This window comes from Xiphophorus maculatus, chromosome 5 (genome assembly GCF_002775205.1).
Source record: "Xiphophorus maculatus strain JP 163 A chromosome 5, X_maculatus-5.0-male, whole genome shotgun sequence".
NCBI classification, from domain to species: domain Eukaryota; kingdom Metazoa; phylum Chordata; class Actinopteri; order Cyprinodontiformes; family Poeciliidae; genus Xiphophorus; species Xiphophorus maculatus.
The window spans coordinates 21949763-21969234 of NC_036447.1; the positions used below are offsets into that span (position 1 = coordinate 21949763).

The 19472-nt window shown below is 38.4% G+C and overlaps 1 protein-coding gene across 1 annotated transcript in view; it reads right to left on the reverse strand.

Annotated features, from left to right (window-relative positions):
* The window catches only part of pkd1 (polycystin 1, transient receptor potential channel interacting), a 72776-nt gene that overhangs the window by 36344 nt on the left and 16960 nt on the right, over nucleotides 1-19472 (reverse strand). Inside the window, exons 2-13 of the mRNA XM_023333135.1 lie at nucleotides 17140-17211; nucleotides 14658-14729; nucleotides 12416-12579; nucleotides 11631-11881; nucleotides 10344-10604; nucleotides 9168-9336; nucleotides 8460-8640; nucleotides 5527-5741; nucleotides 2997-3118; nucleotides 2143-2287; nucleotides 701-960; nucleotides 274-624 (exon numbers count right to left, since the gene is read on the reverse strand). Coding sequence (XP_023188903.1) covers nucleotides 274-624; nucleotides 701-960; nucleotides 2143-2287; nucleotides 2997-3118; nucleotides 5527-5741; nucleotides 8460-8640; nucleotides 9168-9336; nucleotides 10344-10604; nucleotides 11631-11881; nucleotides 12416-12579; nucleotides 14658-14729; nucleotides 17140-17211 — 2263 coding nt within the window. The remainder of the gene's footprint in view (nucleotides 1-273; nucleotides 625-700; nucleotides 961-2142; nucleotides 2288-2996; nucleotides 3119-5526; nucleotides 5742-8459; nucleotides 8641-9167; nucleotides 9337-10343; nucleotides 10605-11630; nucleotides 11882-12415; nucleotides 12580-14657; nucleotides 14730-17139; nucleotides 17212-19472) is intronic.

Genomic DNA, 19472 nt, shown 5'->3' on the forward strand with positions numbered 1-19472 from the left:
CAGATTTTCTGTCTTATAACATCAGGACATAGAGACAGTTTTAATAAAAATGTAAAAAAAAACATTTATTTTTATTAGAAAATAATACTTCTTTAAACAGCACTAACAACAGCACAATTATTTGATTAAAGATTGACTTCTACAGCAATAAAAACTACAAATTCATGCATGAAAGGCTTTTCACTTCAGGCCAATAGTTCCTAAGTGGCCTCTTTTTGCATACACCTTTTGTCAGATGCATGCTGGGAAATGACATGAGAATTGATGACTTACCAGCAGGCTGTAGAGTCCAGGCTGGGGTAGACCAGCAGACAGCTGGGCTCCCTGCAGCTGGGTCCTGTTTTGTCCCACATACAGCACTCTGATGCAGCAGCTTTCCTCCTCCAGCCAGCCCCCCTCACCATTCCTTATAAAATTCTCCACATTCAGATCTGGGAAATCTGCAGACTGCCTGGTGTTGTTCATCCAGAACCACTCGGACAAGTTCAGGGCTAGGACCGGCTGTCGCCACGGTGACTGTGGAGACGACTGACAATGAAGAAGAGCTGATGGGCCGCCGTCGTGCTGCAGAGCGATTACGTCGCCGGGTGAGACCAAGATGTCCTCCAGCTGGTCTTGTATCAACTGCAGAATCCAGACAATAAAGTTTAGAGAGCAGAAAGACAAACTGATCTTGATGGCAAAAAACTCTTCCTCTCACCAATGCACGCGCTGGTCCTGGTGGGAGAGCGAAGACGATTTCATTCTTTAAGGTGTACTGGGGCCTCGACGTCCCTGGTGGCAGGTGGTGACCCCGGGTGCAGTTGGTACACGAAGATGGGTGGCATGGTTGGGCCAGAGTCAGGCAACTACCCTGGAAGGGACACCACTGCTGTGCCGGGGGGCAAGATGGCGAATCTTTGATCAATGTTTGACTGGGGACACAAACTGCCGCCGGAGAACAAGCTGGACCGCCGCAACCTGAGACAGAATATTCATTTTGATCATTTTCTGGGGAATACACAGAAACTGCTCTTAGTAATGCTAAGTATGCTACGTTAGCAACGCCAAGCGAACGTTTAAAGTACCATCTCACATTTATTTCATCATCTAAAATCAGACTTAGAAGGTCAAAAGTTTGCAAAAATCGGAAATCTGTCCCAAATCTCTGATCAGTGTGTCTCTGTTTTAATTGCACTGTTTTATTTTGGATTGGAATCAAGTTCAGAAACTCAAAAATTATATCTTTTTTCTGATCAGAGAACATTAACAACAAATTAACAACAATCTTCCCTGTAGAAGTTGTTGCCAAGGGAGGAAGACTCAAAATGAACCATTACCAGTATTTGATAGGGGTTTAGAAATGAACTCAGTGGAGGCACAAAAGCTGTAAGAAACTATTTAAAAACAACATATCAGCTGTTCAATTAGGTTTCCAGACCTGGAGCCAGACCTCAGTGGATGCCGATCATTTCACCATTTCATACTTCGTAGCTTTGGTCGTTTCTCAAGCAATCTAGCAGGAAGCCTGAATGAATTACTGTTCTGTTTTATTATATAAACTTTTGAATTTGGAAAACGCTTGTAAATGTTTGGAAAAGTCAGAGTCAGAGAAATTGGTCTACACACTCTCAAGGAAAAACACATGGTGACATCTGCAGGTAATGATAAATATGCTAAATGAACTGAAAGTGCAAGTTGTTAAAATAATCCTCTGAAGGAAGTTTAAAATGTGAACTCCAAATTATTTTGTCTTTGTTTTAAAGTTAGAAAGGTTATATAAACATATTAAACATGTTTATTGTAGTTATTAGAGAGAAATCTGCTGCAGAGTCAAAAACTAGAGATTTGAAATTTGCATGAATATTGCTTAAGTGTGGTGATTGTTAATGACTGAAGGCCTCACAAAGGAGTGGATCTTGTTTATTTGATCTCTCATTTTCCTCTCCAGTTTGACCATGCTTTGCCTCCATTCACACACTTTCCTTGTCATTTACCTTAACGTCTTCAGACAGGGGCGGTCAGTGTAAGAGAATATGTGTGTAATTGGAGGTGTGGGCTCAGGTGGCCTATATGTGTGTGTGATTTTTAACCCCTGCTGGTAAACTCTGCAGGTCTTTTACATGTACAGAGTACATGAGTGTGTTTCTGTGGCTGACTCACTGGGCAGCAGCAGGTGCTGGCCGGGACATTTGGGTCTGTAGGTCTGGAATCTGATGTGGACTTGAGAGCTTTGCTCCTGGATGATGATCTCCAAAGAGGACAGACGGCCAGCCTGAACAAAGCTCATCGCAGGAAACATCAGCATCTGAGAGCGGGGAAAAAACGTGAAAAACGATATAAAAGATTATTTGACCTCACAATTATATACTAGTCAGGTCATCCAGCAACTTGAAAACCAAAAGCCTTTCTGCTATAATATAGGGTTTTTGGAATGGTTTTGTATGCATGTTAATATCTTGCTTGTGAGATATCTGAAGTTTTATATATTTTTCTTTCGGATACAAATGCAAACTTATGTGCAAAATGTAAAAGTAAAACAGGTCAAGCAATGGCTTTCCATTCCTTCTAACACAAACAAAAACCGTCCATAAGAAGGAAAGAAAGAAAAATACATCAAACTATTTGGACTATTTTTTAGTTATTTTCAAGGAACCTTTTCGATGTTGATAGTCTGAATGATTTATAAAGGGCTGTTTTCATGTGCAGCCCCATCTCAACTTTACACAAACCAACATGAACACAGTTACTAAATTGATTTTCAACCAGTTTCTGCACAAAAAGCATGCACAAACACGTTTTCACTGAAGATCTTTAAAGGTGCAGATTGGCTAAGCACATTTTTAAATCGGCATTTGTTTGCGTTGTGCCTGTATACAAAATAGACTTTTTATGCAAGGGAAAGCAATACTTTTGGAAGGTATTGCAAAAGGAAAGGAAAAATCCCTCATGTCACCTAGGGGGCTTGAATAAGCTTTAAAATAATGACGTCTAATTAAACAGAAATCCCTCTTTACCTCAATGACACTGCTCAGAGACTGTGGAGCAGAGGGCAGGGTTGTTGATAAATGGAGTAACGGATGATCGGAAGGAAAGACGGCCATGCCCAACAGATACACTCCGGCATCTGGAACGCGCACTGAAACAGGAAAAAAGCAGAATAAAAAGTAATTTAATACCAGTTAGATTCATTACACAAAGTGATTTCATGTGTTTACTTTTATTAAAACTCTATATCGCAAGGACAAGTCTCAAAAGGTCATTGCTAGAGAAGCTGGTTGTTGAGAGGGCTGTGTCCAAGCATATTAATAAAAAAAAGTTGAGAGGAAGGAAAAAGTGCTGCAGAAAAATGAGCAGAAGCAGCAAGAAAAAACACAGAGGATTCAAGAGGTTTGAGAGAAATTTATGAGGCATGGAGAGCAGCTGGAGGCAGTGCTTCAAGATCCACCACACAAAAATGAATCCAGGACGTCGGACCACAATTGTTGCATTCTTTGTGCTAAAGTTACTCCAGAACCTATTAAAGTACCATTAAAGCTGGACTGTCTTAACGTCTCAGCAGAGCCACAGACTGATTGCCTCCACGCCAACTGCACTGATGTAGTAAATGCTTGAAATATACTACTCTATGTGTAATAGATATAAAACACAAGTCTCACATTTTGAATATAATTAGTAAAATAAGTATAATAAAAATGGATGATATTCTAATTTATCAAAATACACTTGCATCTTCAGTTACTAAGTATACTAAATGTAATGTGATCCCCAAATTTTAGCAAAACAGTTTACCAAATAAAAAATATTGGTGGAAATATGAAGCATTCTCTATTAGAGAAATGAAAACAATACAGTCCAATACAGTGCAGTAGTTGCTCTATTATACTAACCAGTTAGATTTGCTATAGAGGTGCACAGGTGTGTTAGATGTCAGACACCTATAGGGCATTTTGGATGCTGCTGAATTATGACAGCAGCAGCGTTTGAGCCTGAACATAATTTATGTGGCGTGGATGTCTCTGCTGCAAGCTTGGAAGCACAGCAGCTTAACCAAGAAAGCTCAGTTACACTAATTTCCTGGACAAGCAAATCCAATCAGATGCTCTGAGCAACTGCCCTTAGTTACTTTTGCCAATCATCTAAATCTTTTTCATAAAAACCTCATCATAATAATTAGGGATTTTTTGCTTAAGTTGACAAATTCAAATTTGTCACTAGAGAGGCCAGCTTAAGAGAAATCAGAAACAAACGTTTGTTAGAAGAAAGTCACAGAGACGAAAAAAATCATCTGAAAAAACAACAAGACTTGAATTATTTATTTACTGAAGAGTGACACAAAGAAAGATGAACTGATAAGAACAAACGACGCACCATGAAAGACAGATAACCAGTGAAATCAGCTGCTAGCCACACACTCATATATCCATACATCCACCTAAAATATAACATAACTATCACGCTGTTTCATTCTTACGTGTCCTGATTTCTACTCTATTGTATTTGAAATACTTTGAGGGAATACCAGGCAGAGTGAAACTTTTTCAATTTGAAGACTTCTTTGTTTATAGTGACTCATTCACATTATGTAGCACACTTAGCATTCAGATTAAGTAAACATTTTGCACTTGGCACTTGGGAAGCAATCAAGTGTGCTCTCCATTTAATGGTTTTGCAACGAGCTCATTTCGTAGGAAACATTTTAAAAGCCCTTTGACATTTTGCTAAATACCCACATGTTGAAGATTTAATATTACATTTATTTAAAGTGCTACATTTTTCTCGTTTACTGCTACAATAGAACCAGAAATTACTATATCTATGGTCTGTCACTTCCAGCAGAGTGAAATTAATTTTTAGTCTTCAGGTCCTTCAGGTTCAGGCATTAACGGCACTCGTAGCCAGTGTGCTCAGTGTTTGCGTTAGCACACATGGATAATAATGGTGGAGCTATTTTAAAGTTGTTGCCCAACTGGAGCCAGTACAGTAACAACGTAATGCACATTATTGTCTGTCATTGTTGTTATTTCTCTTCCCGCTTCAGAACTGTACCAGAACGCTTATTGAGTATCAACGGTCACATCTGAAAACATCAGATAAGTTTAAGATTTAGGACCACATATCCAAGTTGCCTGGGTTCCATTTCTAAAAATCAGACCTGAGAGGATCTGAAAAGATCAGATAGAGGTCACACAATGGCAAAAATATAAAATCTGATTTGGGTAACTTCAGGCTGCAGTGTGAACGTAGCCTTAGAGTCCAAGGAAAACGTGATAACACTTATTATGTTGAAAGTGGCGGAAATCAAAGCTCTCGCACAAGGACCAGTCTATACAATTTGTGCTCCAGTTATGAGAGGAGCTTTAAGAAAGGCCGACCTACACCTAGATTGTTTAGCTGTGATATTGAGGGCGCCTGCACAACCTAAATATGTGGAAAATTCATATAATCAACCTTGCGGTTTGGTGCTCGAGGTGAACTGGAGGGAATTTGCATTTGCATTGACTGCGCCTCTTTGCATATGATCAGAGGGTGTGTGTGTGAGCATACCGTGGGGGTTGTACTGGCAAACATAAGCCCTCTTAGAGTCGCAGAGGTGAGAGCTGGTCTGACCGCTCTGATCAAAAGACACGCACACGTTTCCGCCAGAGATGGACGAGCGCGGCTGCTGGCCCTCCTCCCCGTCCTGAGCCTCAGATCCGTTCACCCAGAGCAGTTTTCCCGGAGAGTCGACGTCGCTCAAGCCCAGCCACACGCCTCGCTCCCTGGTGCAAAAATTACCAGAACATTTTCAAGTAGTCAAAAATAAATAAATAAAAAACAGAAAGCCATGTGCATAGGAAAAAATACAATAAAACGAGTTGAAAAAAACCCCATCATTGATTGAGAAGACTCACAAAAGAGGCTGTGAATTATGTCCCAACTTTTCAATCAATGATTGCAGCCAGAAAGGGAAAGGAAGCTTTAATTGGACTTTAAGGGGATTGGATCATACAATTTTGAACTGTAGGACAAAATCTTATGGATATGCGATGTATTTTTTCATTCTGAGGTGCATACTGAGCCGAATCAACTCCCCACACTCATTTTCCTTCCTGTCACATAGAGAAGGAAAATAATCTCTTTTTTTCCACATCTGTGAAAACAACATTAGATAATAACTTACTGGAAAGGGCTCAAGAGGAAAAAGAGAAAGTTTTGAAGTCACTCATAAAAAAAAAGCACGAGCCCTCTTATATAAGCAAGAGGGAGGAGAAACAACAAAGAAGGAGGAGAAAGAGGACAAGCTCCATCTGCAGCATTTTTTCTTTTCCTTTTTCTTTTATTTACGTCAAGCTAAGAGACCAGGGCCTCTACCCTCACATTAACACACACACACGCGCACGCGCGCGCACACGCACGCACACACACACACACACACACACACCCACACACACACACACACACACACACACACACACACACACACACACACACACACACACACACACACACACACACACACCCACGCACACACACACACACACACACACACACACACACACACACACACACGCACACACACCCAGAGCTGGTGGGAGTCCTGTGAGGGTGTTTAGCTCACAATGCAGCTGTGCTTTCATAGATGTGTTTTTGGAAATTTCTTCAACCCAAACAGTAAACACTTGGGGTCGTTGGGTCGGCTCAATCGGGACGATTCCCAAAGAGTTCAGTCCACAAACAGCTAAAGATAAGCAGTGGGAGCTTTTGAGGATCATCTTGACATGCAGAACACAATGCATGGAAGGTTAATAGTAAATTGTATCAGAGGATAAATGCAAGGCAGAATTTGCCACCTCAAAGTTTTTTTGTCCGTTTGTCACACTTAAATGTTGCAGATCTGTCTAAAACCAGGGAATGATAACCTAAAAAATATATTAAAAAATACAACTACTAAATGATCCTGTTCAACCGAACCCCATGTGAATATGTTCTGATCTTGAATTAATTTTGATGAACCAGATAATTAGAAATGCTAAATTCAAGACACAACCAAGCTTGATTATTGCCAAACATGTAGAATAAGAAAAGAAAATAACTTAAATAGATAATAAGGGTGGCACAACCAGTTATTACTTCCTACAGGGTCGGACTGGGTTAGACTTTTCCTCCCTTAATAAGAAAAATCAATATTTGAAAAATGATTTTTGTGTTGAGACAGGTGTTCTTTGTCTGATAATAAATTTGTGTTACTGATTTGATGATCTGAAAAACTACTTTTTAAAACCATGCTTAAATATGTAATTTAATAACCCAATCATATGGTCCAGCTGAAAACAAACATTAACATTATGCACATATTAAGAATCACTCTATCAAAGTCGATCCTCTGTATAATCATATACATTCAAGACAGATACCAAGGTTCCCCACAGTGCATTATAAGCCTGGCGGGCCACCAGGCTTTGTAAATGCTTGCATTTTGTAAGACTTTATAGTTGGGGTTCCGATATTAATCTTCCAATCTTCCAATAACACATAACTATCAAGTGATATTGTCAAATTTCTTGTCAACTTTAAACATTTTTAACTCAAAAACACGGCAGGCCGCTGGATGAATGATTGTCGAGCGCCACAACCACCGGGCTTAGCAAGTTTTCTGGGGGAAACCTCAGATACAACAATCAGGCAAAACACTATGACTACCTGCCTACCAGTGTTAGGTTCCTTTTGGTGCCAAAATGGCCCTAAAAAACATGGTGGCGTGGACTCCATAAGGCCCCTAAAGAGGTGCTGCGCTATCTGGCAGGAGTTCCTTTATGTCCTTTAAGTCCTCCATGGGTCAGACTAGTTTGCTCAGCACTTCCCACAGACGCTCGATTGGGGAATTTAGTCAACACCTTAGAGTCTTTGGTGATCTTGTCAAATCAATCCTAAAGCGGTTTTTCATTTTGACTCTGTTGAAAGAGAAATAAAGCTGAGGATACTGCTTTCACGAGAAGGTGGTCTGCAACAATACTTCTTCTTTTTTCAGTACAAAGGAAGATCCACCTGGATGGCAAGACCCAAGATTTCCCAGATGGACATTGGTTTTTGCTTTCTGCTACGGGTAAGGGATGGATGCACTTGAAGGTCAATATTTCTCACTAACAGGTACCACGGCAAAGAGACAATCTTATTCACTCCTCTTGTTACTGTTGTTAATCTTGTGTTTGATGGGGTTTTATCCAAGTCCCTCTCTGAACCTTCTTTCTTCTGAATATACAACATAGTGAAAACTCCACATGCTTATTCCATCGAGACCGACAGAGAGCATTGGTTGCACTTAAAGCTCCAAACCTTGTGAGAGAGTTGACAGGAAATTAGATTTTCACTTGAAAGCTTCCTACACGTCCTGGTTGAATTTGCCTTTCTTCCGCTTGAACTCACTGATGGAAATCACGGCACTGGCTTAATGTTATGTCATTACAACGAGAAAAACACTAAGGCCCCACTTCACTCACTGTGTGACTTTGCATGCCAGCAGGTTGCGAAGTTCATCACTCCTAACCACAGCCAGATCCCCGTTGCGACTCAAACACTGCTGTCGAGCATCTTTCCAGCTCAGCTCCGCTGGAAAGATCTGGAAGCAGCTGGAGGACTTGCTGTGCAACACCCCTTCCCTCGGAGGACAGTCCGGGAAGGCTGGTGAGAAAACAGCAAACAGTCGTGTGATTTCTCAGAATATCTGAAGTCACACTATGAGATGCTTTTATCTGACTTCATCATGGCATGCTCTCCTTCTTTGTCGATTTTATTAATGGTTCTATTATTGTTGAAATAAGAACCTAACATGATCTGATAAGAGATTAAACATAATAAAAAATACTTTGCATAAGCCAAGACTTGAAAAAGACCCACAGTGGATATTAATTAAAAAAAAACAAATTGTCTTAGAACAATTTGGCTTAGAACGTTTATCTCATATTGATGATTTATTACAGCTAATTATGTTCTTCAAAAACAGAACATAATTACATCTTTTCTTGAAGAATAGTGAAATTAGACTAGATTCCAGTTTCCCATCTGACAACCTTCCACATTAAACTAAATCCAAGATCCGCATCATAAAGAAAACAACGAGCATGTTAGAAAACATTTCTAATAGGGATCGGTAATCTGCACATCATCAATAGTTTCACAAAGTTCGTGTGTCAGTATTTGTCTTTTACCTTTGGCAACCTGGACATCATTCTGTGAGATTGTCCAGTTCACATTTAAGCCGACGCCGCCCCAGCTGACCAGTGTGACATCCACACTCTTGTTGGCCACGACGAACGCCGGACAGTGCAGCTCGAGTTTGGGAGGAAGAGCCACGGTCACATCTGTCCGCGCAGACACCTGAAAACCAAACACAAAGGCAGACGCTTATCGTTTTTACCTGGTCACAAATGTTAACAATAATTTGGGTTCATAATTGTAGTAAAAAACACTTATTTCTATAAATGAATGCACAAGTTTTAATGTATTGAATCGTTTTATCTATTTCTAACGCTTCTTATTAGATTTGGTGGATATTGTGAATTTAAAATGGTTGGTTAATGTCCCAGACCCGGCACATCAGGGCATTACCCGGCTTTATCTACTTCAAAGAAAGTCTGACTATTTTGGGATTATTATTGTCCTTCTGGAGCATCATATTTCAAGAATGAAGTCATTGATTTGAATTAAATTAGATAGTTTTCAGGCTATTGTTCCACTTTATCCAACATACCTTCACTACTCCTTGGTCGTTACTATCTCACATTATGCTATGACAACAATTTACCAGTATATTTCAGTTTATGATAAACTTTAACTTTTTTTTTTTTTTTTTTACATCTGTATCAGATTGTTAAACCTGGAGACAACATGTTATTCCATCAGGACAAAAGACTCCAAATACACATCAGAAGTATATTGGGAATGGGTAAAAGAAGCTACGAGTACAGTTTTGGAAAGCTCCAGTCCCAGTTATATCAGGCATGTGTGACTTTTGCTTGAAAGCCTGGGTCAGTGCCAGGAAAGAAAGCAGTTTAAATTAATGAATTAAACTTTAGTGGTCAAATATCCAGACTGAGTTTTGTCCAGAGGCATGTCGATGCCACAAAAAAGACGTTTCACCAAATAACATTCTGAATTTATGTTCATATTTAAGCTTTTGTTAATATTAAAGAGAAAACAATTCACTGCAAACTCCAGGTAGGATCTTGAAAAGTAATCATTTAAAAGCATATTTTTAAAAGTGTAAACTACTGACTGGCATGGCAGGGCTTAAAAATAGACCCAAAGGCCTTCTAAGCTGTAAATGGACAAAACCAGTTCTAGGAATAAATGAGAAGCATTCAGTAAAAAAATGTGTCTCTAACCTCCTTGTGTCCAGCCCAGGCCTTCAGACTGACTTCATAATGTCCTGGAATTGCAAACTTGTGAGCTGCTGTGGTGACACCCTTTTCCGTAGAGCTGAGACGAGGCGAGAGATCGCCAAAGTCCCAGGAAAGGGTCACGGGCGTGACAGAGGAGGTGGCGGAGAAAACGATGAGGTCGTGCACGCTTTGCAGTGGGAGAGCCCTGAGCGAGACGGAGAACTCCACCGCAAACACATCACGGGCCAGAGTCCACCGACATTCCTGTCAATCGAAGGAAAGTATGTGAGGAAGTGGAGGTCTTGGTGTTAATGCAGACGAGTGTTTTAGAAGCAAAACAAGCTTCATTTGTTAAAAAACAGAGTAAATAAAAGTACTTGGGCGGAAAATAAAGTAAGAAGAAGGGAGATGAAGAGCGAGCGTAAAATTTGAAATCATGTAAAAAGAAAGAAGCATTAAAATACAAACTTTACTGCAAATTAAAGGCTGAGGCAAAATCTAAATGACTGAATAATTATTCATGTTTACTTGAAAGTTGACAGACACTGTGATGTTTTTCGTCCTGATTTTAAAACGCCAACAGTTCCTGCAGGTCTCAGGTTTTTAGGGAGTTTGTGTCCAAGCTGAAGAGCAAAAGAACTAAATGCTGCCATCGTTATTTAGTTCTGGTCTTGAGAGCACTGAGTCTCTGAAGACTTCAGAGTTTGAACAACTTTAAAGTAAATTAGTCCCGATTTGACAGAAACCCCTTTATTTTGGCGGGTCCGATCTCTAACGTTGCGTCTTTGGGACCAAAAACAATGTTTTCTGTCTTTCTTCATTAACCGGAGAACATTCTGTCCCATCCACCCACAAATATTACGGACACGCCGAGTTGAAGCGCTCCATAATCTGAGCGAGAGAAAGCGCATGTAGTTAAGTCCAAAATTATGTACACCTCTGGCAGATTTAGACTTAAAATATTTCTCACTCAACATGGAATATCTCAAAATGAATAAAACAAAATGTATATCTTTTGAAATAAGATGACATCTGCTTTGATTTACATTTCATCAAAAAAATATGACACGTCAACAATTTATTCTCAAAATCTCTATAAAATTACAATTAGATTGAATGATTCTGGTCTTTGCTGTGAATGAAAGTGAGCCAAAAGTGAAGCCTTGATTAACTCCCCGTAATCTTTGTTCACTCAGATTTGCAGCTGGCAAGTGACACAAAACAGTCTGTCAAAGAAGATCTGAAAATAAAGTCTGAAGTAAAGTAAACAGAATAAAGCAACACGCGTACCGTCATCACATGGCGGTTGGTGCAGGCGGCCGAGCAGTGGGATCCGCTGATGAAGTTGGGCTCGTTGTTCGTGCTACACAGACACTCGTGCCTTTCTCCCAAGCCTCCGTAGAGGTGCGACAAACCGAAGCACACGCTGTTACACTGCTCGCGCGTGTAGTTCCCGGGCTTGGAGTAAGTGAAGATCACAAGCTCACTTCGACCTCCTCCTCGGCTGCTGCTGTCCTCCAGACAAGCGGCGTAGCTGAGACCTGAGCCGCAGACGGAGGATTTAAGGTTTAATCATAAGATCTCTCATTTTAGCAGGAGAAAAGGTCAAACGGTGAAGTGTTTATTGCTCTAATGTCTGCACAGATTATCATGAGTCTAGTGTAGTAATATAGCAATAATCTGAGTTTTAAAGATAGGCATGAAATAATTAGAAAATATCAAACAACGCTGTGATGAGGAGATCTGATTTATTTATTTTTTTTGCTGCCTTTGTTTTTGGGATTCAGAGGAAGTATCTGAACCAGTCACAGGTCTCTGTGGACAGGATAAGGTCAGCCAGATTAATCTGCTAAACAGAGATTAAGGATATGGATGCAAGTGCATGTCTGGTGGGAGAGCTGCAAGATCTCCAAATATGGATTGCTTTCTCCTTCTTGATCTTCATTTCTGCTTTCTGCATATTGATATCAGCTATGCATTTTTTTATTGTTGCTCCAAGAACAGCCCTTATGTGTTTTTGCATGCATCTAAAAAGGTTTGTAAGATTTTGGGTAAACATTTGGATTTTTTTTTACCACAGGTTTGCAGGCTAATGTTGAGCAGAGGCTGTTGGCGAAGCGCAGGCGGGTGGTTGCACAGCATAGCATGAGGGCGTCGGACCTGGACTCTTTTTTCCTTGAGGCACTTCACCAACCGGAACAGCTCACAGTCACATTCAAAGGGATTATTACTTAGATCGCTGTGAAAACAAACACACAGGACTAAAGATATCAAAAGGTAAAATTTTATATATATTTTTAAATCCGAATAGTTCAGAGTAAACAGCTTTTGTTGTCATTTCAGGTTGGAAGCTCTTTATGTTTGTTCAGCCCATCAAAACATAATGAAAGTTTGACTTTTTCAACTTTTGACTAACATGCCAATTTTTTAACATCTCACCAAAAAGCTAAAATGTAATGGTTTAAATCAAAGCTAATTCAAGTGGTAAATTGGTCTAGTCAAAGTCCAAACCTTAAAACAGAGGAGACTCAACAGCAAAGTGAAAAATGCCCATTTTTTCTATTTAATTTCATTGAGCTTAAAGGGCAAGAAATGTTTTAAGGAATAGACACATTCCTTAAATGTGGCAACAAAAGCTACTTCCAGGTTTTATCTCATGTGGTTCAATACAAATTCACACTTAAAATAAATAATTTTCCTCCTTCTTATTTATGCATAACTCTGTGCTTGTCTAGCACATAAAATCCAAAATCTAGGCAGTTGAAGGGCTGTGAATACTATTTCTAGACTCTGAACAAACTATCCAAATTTAAATGCTGTAATTCACGCATGTTTATCTCATTTGATTAAACCACATTCTGAAGTTGTTTACAGAAAGCACCATGTCTTTTCTCATCCAATAAATTTTCCTGGAGGTAATAGTGTGTGGAGAAATCACTGAGCAAAGCTGGATGCAGTGTCGCTCCAGTGAAGCTGGCACAATGGCTACGTTCTGCTGAATTTATGGCAATTAATAAATATTCCTGTGGCAGCGGAAAGTGGTTTTGGCTTACAGCGGCGACCAGCTGTGAGGCATTTTTAATCAGTTTCCTCGGTCTGCCGCCTTAAACGCAGCAGCGAGCTGATGCTTCGTCCTGCCAGACGCCAACTAGCCTGACTGTCCTGAACACTGTCAGCTGCTCACGTCACTGCTGCAAAACAGGCACGTTTCAGACAGAAAAGTACATGCACTCCAGAAAACAATCAACAAATCATTAAAAAACCTACCTTAACAATCGCATTCAACAAATTAGAATATTTTTTAAAAGTTTATTTATTTCATTTGCTAAGTGAGGAGCATTGTAAAGATTAGCGCCAGAGAGATTGACGTTTTAAAGCTTTAAATTTGGGTTGTTATGATCAGCTTCTGCCTACAGCTGATGAAACGGCAAACATGTTAAGATATTACCAATAAAAAACAGAAATGTGTGCAAAATGAGAAGTACCTTTAATGCCAGCTTAACAGTTGTTATTTTCAACAAAAGGTATTTTTAATCTAACATATTTATTGCAATGTATTCTAATTTATTCAATATGTCTATTAGAGAAAGAACAATATTAGTTAAAAGATTTATGTAAAAAATGTATTTGTTTGGACCAAATATTTAATCGGGTGTCTTCATTTTTTTTTTAATCCAGTGTAAAATAATTTCCGTTTTGCAACTCATTAATTCACAAATTACTTTCTGAAGTCAAACTTCTAATGATTTCACTTATATCCCCAAAAATGCAATGATTTTGACACGTTGATGCTTTACAGAAGGTAAAGCTTTGTAAATTAGAAATGCTGCAGCATTTTTAATATTTTCACGAGTTTGTAAGCTAAAGATGAGGTATTTAGGTTAAATATTAAGACAGGTTCAGCTTTTTACAATCATGGACATTCAGTCTTACAGGGGCTAAAAATATATATTTTGATGATCCGCCAAACCATCATGCTGATCAGCATCCAACAGGGAAAAAAAACAAAACTATTGGGAACTTTTGGGATCTTGGTTGCAACATAAAATTGTGCAAAAAATGTAAAGAAAATCTGGAAAAGTTTTGCTTCTTTAACTAAACCAGCAACACAGAGCAAATAGAAAAAAGGTACAAATAGAAATATCTTATAAGAAAAATAAAAATAGCAGAAATAGATATAGCATAGTAAAGATTAGAGTACAAAAGCTGCTGAACTGGATTAGCGATGCACCATTTTTGGTAATTTCATACTTGCAATGTTCCCTGTGGAGAGTCAAAGAGCTACAGAAAGAGTCACAGTAAATAATCAATACTTACATTTGTGTTAGGTTACATAAGTTGTCGCATATCCTTTCATCGATGGTGGTAATTTGATTGTTGCTCAAATCTCTGGGGGCAGAAACAAAGAAATCACTTTTGACATTGGAACAAAAAGTCTTGTCCCTTCCTCTTTAATTGCACTATTTAATTACCGCCACATTGTCACTTTGACAAGATCAGCGTTGTGTGGATTTGCCAGGGAATCAAAACTCTAAACAAAGAAAAAAGCCCTTTCATCAGAGAGCGTCTAAAACATTTTTTCCTGCTTTATCTGGTTGTGTGCTAATGAAAAGGAGCTTCGGACGACAAGATCACGTCTCTCTCAGATGATGACATCACGAGACGGCTGCCGGCGTTCTCGACAGAAAACACAACACACCTCAGTTCTGTAAATCCTCTGTGATTTATTCTGCCAAATATGTTCTCTTTTCATTTAACTAGTGGTTATTTTAAAAATCGATTAATCAGATAAAAGTTGGAACATTCTGCAGATTTTTCACGTAAGCACTTTTTTTTATATAATATTAGAAATGCACTAAAATATGCAAATAAATAAACAATTCAATTCCTTTTTTAACTGAATAAATAATTATTTTAGGGGAAAAATGTTTGCTAAAGCTAAAAGTAAAAACCTCTAACATCAACATGAGGGTTATTGATGCTAAGTTTGCCTGACTTAGCATTAATAAAGTGCAGGGCTTATGTGTTCATTCATTTTTATTTATTAACCAATTACTAATTAGTTAATACATTTCTTTTATAAATTAATTTCATTTAATTATTATTTAATAAGAGATTTTGCACATATGTTATAGGCAGAAAATATGTACAGATAAAAGTTTTTATTATCTTAAATACAAAATGTATATATCATTTGTACAGTTTTGGCTTAGTTACTGTGTTTTTCTTTAAGCATGTGGCCTTTTTTGAGTCTGTTTAATACAGTTAATCGATTACCAACTCAGTTATTTCAATAATTGATTACTCAGGATTAATCACTTCAACCCCACTCTTCATCTATGTACGTATTCTGCTTTCTGTCTCCTTTACCCTCTTCCTCTCTCCACTCACTCCCTCCTCACTCTGAGAGCTGAATAATGGGCCCGTTGTGTGGTGGTTTGGACGGAACTGATGGAAACCATCAGAGCTCGCCCTCATCACACACACACCCACGCCAACATGTGCTTAAATGCCCGTTCAATGAGTGGAAAAAGAAAAGTAATGCAAGAAAAAGATGTAAAGATGAAAAGAGGGAGGTAGTGGGAGCCCTGGGCAGTAAGCTGTAATTGAACTTAATCGTAGCGTGATTCGCATGTGTGCGCACTATGTGGGGCTTTTTTTAAGCGCCACAGTCCGACTGACATACTCCTGGGATTTCAGCCTACTTACATTCAGACTAAACCGAGATTTTTCCTCCTCTGCTCTCTTTTCATCTTCCTCATTCACGTCTCCTCTCAACTCGGAGACTGGCGGCTCCTAATCCCCCCCTCTTTAACTTTATGCTCACAGAACCGACGATACTGTATATTCTCTAAATCATTTTTCTTTGGACCTTCACTGCTGCAAAAGAGACTGATCATCTTCTCTTGTGTTTTCAGCCTGAGGTTTTGTTTTTTATCCCCCGCTTGTTCACTTTTTAGGGCACACAGTTCAAAAATATACAAACATAGAAATAGAAAAATCCAAAAGGAAGCTGCACGAAAACTGAACGAAAACCACTACAAAACTTTGTTACAATATTAGTATACATATATATAAGTATAAAAAATACTAATGTTGTCTTCCCTGTAGATGGACTATCTATTAAATGATTTAACTGTGTCTAAGTTAAATTGCTGATTTTGATATTTAATGTAAATAAAAGGATGTGAAATTATGAGCTGGAGTAGAAAGCAAAGGAATTCATAAACCTTGCCACATTTGTCATATTAAAACCACAAACATCCATGTCTTGTGCTAGAATTTTATGTAATAGATTTAACACAAAATAAGACATAATTAAGTGCAACGAAAATGATATGTGGTTTTCAAGATTTTTAGAAATAATGTTAATGCCCCACTCATCAAAGTAAAATAGCAAAGAGTTAGGAATTGATACCATTTTTGCGTAAATATTTTTTATTTAATTCACTGAATCGTTTCTCCACGTTAGGTAAATGTACTCAGACTAAAGGTTGGATTAAAAATCTTGCGCCCTTTCTGTCATATGTCTTACTTTTTATACATTATTCTTTACTTCAATAAAAAAAAAAAAGATAAAAAATTTAAAAAAGTTAATGACAGTTTGCAGCAAAGATTCGCCTTCTTTTGCAGGAGACAAATATCTTTCCTCATAAATGTGACATGTGAAATTCTCTCGTTTCAAGTTATGCTTGTGCAGGAATATTAAGGAAGTAGAGTTTCACCACAATGACAAATGGATAAATAAGTTGAGATAAATGAGTCGAGGAGACGATGACGCAGCACAGTGTTTACTTACAGCTCTCGGAGGCCCGTGAGACGATCCAGCAGGGTGGTGTCAAGGGAGGAGATGTGGTTCTTGGACAGATCTCTGTGGGAAAAGAAAGAAACCCAATATGTCCACATTTAAAATAACCCCATGAACACATAACAACTCAAAAACACATCATCATCTTCAGTAGCCAGAAGTGAATTATGTAGGGTAATTATTTGGGATTAGGAGAACCACACGCTCAACCAGCAGAGTAACGAAAGACTGAAACATTTAATTAATGAAAGTCGAGATGGAGACGAGCACAACCCCAAGCAGAAATATGTGAGACCCAAGTGTTCCCGCTGAAGTTTTATTCACTGTAATATGACAATAAAAATGACTAAATGCTTTCACTAAAAGCTAAGAAGTAGTTTCTGAACTCGTAAAATTTAAAGCCAGAACAGAAACAGAAAACATGGACGACGTTGACTAATGAGGAAATAACACTGCAAAGGTCAACTCCTCACATGCACCTGCCTTAAAGCAGCGTTTGTCAGGACGACAGCTAATTATATACATCTGCTTCATCCGCTCCTCTGGCTCTGCTCCTGAAGCAGGAGTAATCCCTCACTGATACGCTTTCACACAGTTCTCATTGCTTATCAGTGACAGGAAGAGGAGATCAGAGCCGAACGAGTGTTGAGGGTTCGGTTTGGTACTGAGCAAACAGAGCAGATCGGAAACCACTATCTTACTGTAAGGATGTTCTTTTCATTATTCATGCTAAAATACTGAACTATCATAGCCTATAAGAGAGAAACGAAGTTAACCCACTTAAAAACACAGCTTGGAGTGAGAAAAGTTTGAGATACTCAAATCTACAGTATTTTTAATATCTGGATTTGTAATATTTAATATAAAAGAAGGAAAGAAAGGAAGAAAAATAATTTTAATTATATGACAGAAAAACTGATTGAAATCTGCAGTTTCAAAATGTTTTGGTTTTTTCTCAGAATTTGAGATTTCATGGTTGAAGTTGGTAAAAAATATTCTTAGAAGTTGGGATATTCATGTGGGAAAGACAAAAAATTTTGCACAGACCTGACCTCACAATCCAATATGGCTGCCTTGCATACCAACTTATGATTGCAAAAAAGCGAGAGAAAAAAACCCAACAGCTTTATTTACACTTCTAAAAATCTTCATCCCATTTAAAATTTTGTGCCCTGATGATTTTAAAGCCTTCTTTCAGACATGTTCCTGCAGAAAAACAGAGAAATGCTCTGTTATTGGCATGATTTGCTGCCTTGGTTGCTGACAATATAAATGAAAAAATCCAACTTGTTTTCTAACCTGGAACTGGAACACAGTTACATTGGGTTTGACGCCATTCCAGGGTCAAAGTTCAGACCAAGCAGAATGAAACCACCATTATTTTGTCCCTGGTTCTGTGTATTGCACTTCATCACTGTTTGTTTTTACCTTACAAATAACTCAAAACAAAATCTCTTTTCAGATTAATGTGGAGTTTATCCCAATGTCTTGTCATATTTATTGAAATAACACTTAAAGACAAAAAGTATTTAATAATTTTTCAAATTTATTGATATTTATTAACGCTCTCATGGAACCAACATTGAAAAAAACAAACATATTTAAGCCACAATGTCAGTTTTCAGGGTTTGCATCATAAATTTATACTTAGGCCACAGTTTGAGCAATCGCGGATTTAAATGAATCTTTACAGAATGCCAGCCCTGCAGGATGCTGTTCGTTTTGCATGTGGTTCCGAATGTAATATAAAGCAAAGTGGCACTAAAAAGAAAATCTGAATCAAGCCTGTTTCCATTCATGAGCTGTGTTGTGTGGAGCAGCATCTGCAGAAAACTGGATTAGCCATGCTGAGCTTGTCAATTCTTTTCCTGAAAAAAAAAAACAATGCAAAAAAAAACACTTCAAAAGAGCCTGAGTATATTTCTCCAAAGATGTTTACGATTTGTAATTTTCACATACACAAAATGCATTTTGTGTACACACACACAACCGCAAAAATGGAAATAAAAGAGTCTGCAGATAATATTTCAGAGATGTGTGGAGTTAAGTGACTTTGGTTTCCACTGTCGGGCTTCCCAGCAAAGTTTCAGCTGCACGTGAGAATGAAAATGCAAAAAAATATATGTCTAGGAACAAGAAGTATAAAGCTGCAGGCAGACAAAAACAGTCTGCTAATATGCAGCAGTGAAATAAATAACTGCAGTAAAGTGTCGCTCAGCAGGTTCTAAATTCACAGAAATCATAACCAGAACCAGAGAAAAAGAAGGTTGGAGTGGATGGGATGGCACGCCTCTCTTTCTTCTCTCACACTTTTACTTTTTGTG